The sequence below is a fragment of the Pseudochaenichthys georgianus genome, chromosome 13, assembly GCF_902827115.2.
Source record: "Pseudochaenichthys georgianus chromosome 13, fPseGeo1.2, whole genome shotgun sequence".
Lineage (NCBI taxonomy): Eukaryota > Metazoa > Chordata > Actinopteri > Perciformes > Channichthyidae > Pseudochaenichthys > Pseudochaenichthys georgianus.
The window spans coordinates 6,498,226-6,504,499 of record NC_047515.1 but is presented as its reverse complement, the minus strand read 5'-3'; the positions used below and the strand labels follow the sequence as shown (position 1 = coordinate 6,504,499).

General features: G+C 40.0%; 1 protein-coding gene across 1 annotated transcript; it reads right to left on the bottom strand.

Annotated features, from left to right (window-relative positions):
• Window positions 1-4,296: 4,296 nt before the first annotated feature.
• Window positions 4,297-6,036, bottom strand: LOC139434993 (trichohyalin-like). The gene has a single exon (XM_071205275.1). The coding sequence runs from the start codon at window positions 6,034-6,036 to the stop codon at window positions 4,297-4,299; it is 1,740 nt and encodes a 579-aa protein (XP_071061376.1).
• Window positions 6,037-6,274: the final 238 nt, after the last annotated feature.

Below are 6,274 nucleotides of genomic sequence, written 5' to 3'. Positions count from 1 at the left end.
AGGAGAGGACTCTTTAAAGTAGAGACACTACATACTGATATACACATGAACATCAGCAGGAGAGGACTCTTTAAAGTAGAGACACTACATACTGATATACACCTGAACATCAGCAGGAGAGGACTCTTTAAAGTAGAGACACTACATACTGATATGAACATCAGCAGAAGAGGACTCTTTAAAGTAGAGACACTACATACTGATATACACCTGAACATCAGCAGGAGAGGACTCTTTAAAGTAGAGACACTACATACTGATATACACATGAACATCAGCAGGAGAGGACTCTTTAAAGTAGAGACACTACATACTGATATACACCTGAACATCAGCAGGAGAGAACTCTTTAAAGTAGAGACACTAAGTACACCTGAACATCAGCAGGAGAGGACTCTTTAAAGTAGAGACACTTCATACTGATATACACCTGAACATCAGCAGGAGAGGACTCTTTAAAGTAGAGACACTTCATACTGATATACACCTGAACATCAGCAGGAGAGGACTCTTTAAAGTAGAGACACTACATACTGATATACACCTGAACATCAGCAGGAGAGGACTCTTTAAAGTAGGAGACACTACATACTGATATACACCTGAACATCAGCAGGAGAGGACTCTTTAAAGTAGAGACACTTCATACTGATATACACCTGAACATCAGCATGAGAGGACTCTTTAAAGTGGAGACACTACATACTGATATACACCTGAACATCAGCAGGAGAGGACTCTTTAAAGTAGAGACACTACATACTGATATACACCTGAACATCAGCAGGAGAGGACTCTTTAAAGTAGAGACACTACATACTGATATACACCTGAACATCAGCAGAAGAGGACTCTTTAAAGTAGAGACACTACATACTGATATACACCTGAACATCAGCAGGAGAGGACTCTTTAAAGTAGAGACACTACATACTGATATACACCTGAACATCAGCAGGAGAGGACTCTTTAAAGTAGAGACACTACATACTGATATACACCTGAACATCAGCAGGAGAGGACTCTTTAAAGTAGAGACACTACATACTGATATGCACCTGAACATCAGCAGGAGAGGACTCTTTAAAGTAGAGACACTACATACTGATATAAACATGAACATCAGCAGAAGAGGACTCTTTAAAGTAGAGACACTACATACTGATATACACCTGAACATCAGCAGGAGAGGACTCTTTAAAGTAGAGACACTACATACTGATATACACATGAACATCAGCAGAAGAGGACTCTTTAAAGTAGAGACACTACATACTGATATACACCTGAACATCAGCAGGAGAGGACTCTTTAAAGTAGAGACACTACATACTGATATGCACCTGAACATCCAACCCAGTCTCACGGCATTTCGTGTTCACCAACACAATTTTTAATCTATTGATTCGTGTTCACCATCACGATTTGCCCCTTTTTTTCGTGTTGCACAGCACGATTTTAAAAGCAATGTATTTCTACTGGTAATAGGCTTGTTTGAGACACATTGCGGCTCGCCTCGAAAGTAGACGAGAGTAGCCGATCGCAGCCGGGGGAGGTGTCAAAAAGCTTGTCTTAAGTCGGACAGCTCGGACTCGGAGTCGGTTTGACTGGCTGGGTTTGCAATGGCGGAAATTCCATTTTACCCACTGTAGACAAAGGTGATCTCCATTGCTTTATATAGGTTTGTTAATTCAGTCATGATGATGAACCACACCATGGGTTCCATAATTAGAAATGCTCCTCCCTCTTAATGTTTGCAAAACTGATAGGTGGACAGGCTACAAATGATCAGTCCCTTCAGATCCGCACACATGAAGCTTCATGAGCATGAATTGAACAGACCTGCTGCCGTGTTAACTCTTTAGCTGCCACTTTAAGCTTTATGATGTGTACAACATGGATGTAATTTGATTTAATCTTGCCATTTTAAATGATGTATTCAATAAATAAGGTTAAACCAAATCATTACATTACAATAGATTTTATTTTAATGATTTGGTTTAACTTAAAGAGAAACTTTATTGTTATTGCACATATTACAGGTACTGAGACAACGAAATGCAGTTTAGCTTCTAACCAGGTGCAACAAGCAGCGAAGTGGAAAGTAATGTACACAATCTACAGAATAACATATAGAATGAATTGAATGATGAATAAACAGTGTGTATGAATACACTAGATATCAGCCTGAGAGCAGTATGAACAGTGTGTATGAATATGCTAAGATATATAAAGTATGAAAACGGTAAGCAGTATAGTATAAAATATATAGATATTAATTTCATGATGATAAACATTGTGGAACAATGATGAAAAATGGGAATGGATGTGGCGACGTAAAACTGACACAAAACAACAGCAAACTTTTGCCAGCCAATGGGAGAGCTTCATCAGCAGCACGTGGTAAAAACCACCAATGAGCGCTCAGCTCGAGATACCAGCGAGCCGTTTCCCATCAAGCATTTCGCTTCCGCAGCTCTTGGAGAGCAACTGCGCCAACTCGCCTCGCCTCGCTCTCAAGGCTGCGGGCGTCTTTGTCCCGCGAGATTTCAAAGTCTCATGTGGGCGAGCCTCCAGAGCAAGTCGGACAAGATGACTAACCATCATGCAACGCACAAGCAAGACGTTGATCGCAACTGCGCAGGTCTTGCTTGTCTCAAACAAGCCTAATGTGTTTCGTGCCTGCAGGCTGCAGCACGTCTTTTTCTCCGGTCGGGTCGTGGAAGACCGGAAGCTGTGTGGTTCATAAAAACATGTTCTTACTCAATATCAAGCCACAATTATTGCTTTTATTTTAAATCGTATAATTTCGGACTTTTGTTGTCGTCTGTGAGGAAAATAAATGGGGCTCAGAGCCTCAGGATACTGAAATCTGTATTTTTTAAATCTTTTTTTCCTTCTAATTTGTTATTCTTTTCAAAATAACACACTGTTCTTTACTCACCAATAACACACAATTATCCTTGCTTTTATTTATTGGTTTAATTCCATAATCTCGGGCTTTTTTGGCGTCCGTCAGGAACTGAATTTCAAAATAAATATAACCGGAAACAGACGTAGGCATTTCGAGCGATTACCCGAGATCCTCAGCTATGGTTTTAAGATCGCTGATTGGATGTGTTAGCCGCAATGCATGCTGGGATTTGGTGTTTATATTATATGAAATCCGGAAAACATTTTAAAAGTATAAAATAATACTTAATTCCGAGTGCTCTTGCTTTTCTCTTTGAAAGTCATCACATAACGGCATTGTAATACACGGTGCGGCTGCATTACATATTACAGATCTGCCGTAGTTCTTTATTTAGAGAGCCCTGATGAGAAGACCTTTGAAATCAAATACATAGTGTTGTTTTGTCCTTTGTTTATATTTATTATGATAATTGTTGAATGCAAACTTTGTAAACAAGGTAATAAAGTATGTACTGAAGTAGCTTTAAGTCAGTGTATTGATCAGGGCAGAGCCAGGTGAGCTAAAGTCACTCAATATGAAGGTAACTAGACAAAAACAGGAGGAACAGACGAGAAATAATTCTAGTGTTGTTTTTAATTCAAATTTATTTGTATTGAATGTTGTTATTAGTTGAATTCTCAGATTAAATCTCTGGTGACTTGAAATTAAAAGTAAGAAGTTAAACGTAGACAGGAGAAACAAACGTAAAATAAATCAACGTGTCAGTATTGTTATCATTATAAAACGTTTTTTTATTGATTGACAAAACTATACTTTAACTTAACAAGTAAACAATGGACTAAACATAAATATAGAAATGTACTATTAAGTAAATATGACAAATATAAGATACATAAAAAAATGGACTATTAACCAAACATGATAAATATAACATAAATATGAAAATGAACTATTCAATAAATATGAAAAATACAACAAAAAGATGAAAGTGGATACTATAAACTAAACATGACGATATAACATAAACCTGATAACTTGTAATGACTAAATGTTCCTCTTATTTAAGGGTACTAGAAGCAAAGGAATAGTTTATTTCTTTTAAAATTAAGGTTGTTTTTTTGCCCCTAGTGGCTAAAACTGCACATCACTGTGAGTCTCTTCTGGAACCTTTGTTGATGTCTAACCAGATCTAATAACTGTTAAGTGTTTAAATATATATCCTGACTGGCTGTGAGTATATGTTGTTGCTCACTCACTTTGAGCTTTAGACTTGAAATGTTTTAATGTCTTATTATTTGTTGTTGTTGTGAGTTTGTTTTTTAAAGTTTTTTAAGTTTTTAAAGCCGATGTCAGGGCTGCCTTTGAGTCTCATGTTTTCCTTTTTAGTCATCGTTGACGTTTGGGCGGATACAAGAAAAGGAATTGATTAATCTTCTCCACCGTGGTGTTGTCCTCCTCTGCGTTGTTGGGATCGGCTCATTGGTTTGCTCAGGTGGATCCACCCTCACTTCCTGTTCCACCTCCAACTCCACCTGTACCTCCACCAGCTCCTCCTTCACCACGCAGAGTGCCTTTGGTGGTTTTTTCAGCTGTTTCTTCAGCAAGGCGGCAATCTCTGCATCCTTCTCCTCCACACAACGTTCCTTCTGTTGTTCCAGTTCCTGGTTTCTCTCATGCAAAGCAACTATCTCTGCATCCTTCTCCTCCACACAACGTTCCTTCTGTTGTTGCAGTTCATGGTTTCTCTCATGCAAAGCAACTATCTCTGCATCCTTCTCCTCCACACAACGTTCCTTCTGTTGTTGGAGTTCATGGTTTCTCTCATGCAAAACGACTATCTCAAAATGTTTCACCTCAAGAAAACGCAACTTCTCTTGTTTGAGTTCCTGGTTTGTCTTTTGCAAGGCAGCCATCTCTGCATCCTTCTCCTCAACACAGGGTTCTTTCAGTTGTTTGAGATCCTGGTTTGTCTTTCTCAAGGCGGCCATCTCTGCTTTGTCCTTCTCGTGCATCTTGAGGAGCTTTCCATATTTCATGTTCAGTTCCTCATTCTTTCCGCGCAAGACTTTCTGCTCAATTTCCAGGGCATTCATTTTCACATCGTGCCTAACTTCTGGTTCCACTTTCACCTCCACATCCTCCTTCTTGTCCACCTTCACCTCCTCCACCACACAACGTTCCTTCTCTTGTTTCAGTGTTTGGTTTTCCTTCAGAAAAGTAGCTATCTCTGCATCTTTCTCCTCAACGCAACGCAAGTTTTGTTGTTTGAGTTCCTGGTTTGTTGTTTGCAAGGCGGCCATATTTGCCTCCTCCTTAACACAACGCTCCTTCAGTTGTGTGATTTCCTGGTTTCTCTCACGCAGAGCAGCTATCTTTACAGCTTCCTCCTCAACACAACGCTCCTTCAGTTGTGTGATTTCCTGGTTTCTCTCACGCAGAGCAGCTATCTTTACAGCTTCCTCCTCAACACAACGCTCCTTCAGTTGTGTGATTTCCTGGTTTCTCTCACGCAGAGCAGCTATCTTTACAGCTTCCTCCTCAACACAACGCTCCTTCAGTTGTGTGATTTCCTGGTTTCTCTCACGCAGAGCAGCTATCTTTACAGCTTCCTCCTCAACACAACGCTCCTTTAGTTGTTTGAGTTCTTGGTTAGTCTTTTGCAAGGCGGCCATCTTTGCATCTTTCTCCTCAACACAACGCTCCTTCTCTTGTTTCAGTGTTTTGTTTTCCTTCAACAAAGCAGCCATCTCTACACCTTGCTCCTCAACACAGGGTTCTTTCAGTTGTTTGAGTTCCTGGATTGCCTTTCTCAAGGCGGCCATCTTGGCTTCAACCTTCTTGTGTGACCTCTGGAGGTTTCCGTATTTCACGTTCAGGTCCTCATTGTTGAAGCGCAAGATGTTCTGCTCAATTACCTGGGCTTTCACGTTCACATTGTGCTTAAATAGCAACGCTGATTTCTCTGTATATGCGTTGAGCATCGCTTCCTTATTTTTAGCGCCTTCAATCTCAAGCTTATCCCTTAAAGTCCTCTCCTGCTCCAGCAACAACTTCATTTCCTGATTTTCTTTTTGCAGAATCTCGAGCTTGGCTGCCAGCTCATCTCTATTGTTCATCTCCATCTCTACTGCTGTGACAAAATGACCTGTTGTTTAGCAAACTAAATGTAATTGTTCGACTGAATTAACGTCACAAAAATCCCACAAAAGTTGAGTTCACTTGTGAAGATTATCTCGCTAAAAAAACTGTAAGTATCCCTAATCTCTTCAATGATCTGACACGAGCTGGACAAATTCCTTCTGCCTTCTGCCTAATTCTCTGATGCTCTGATAATGAATTCCCCGTCACAGCCAGGTCCTG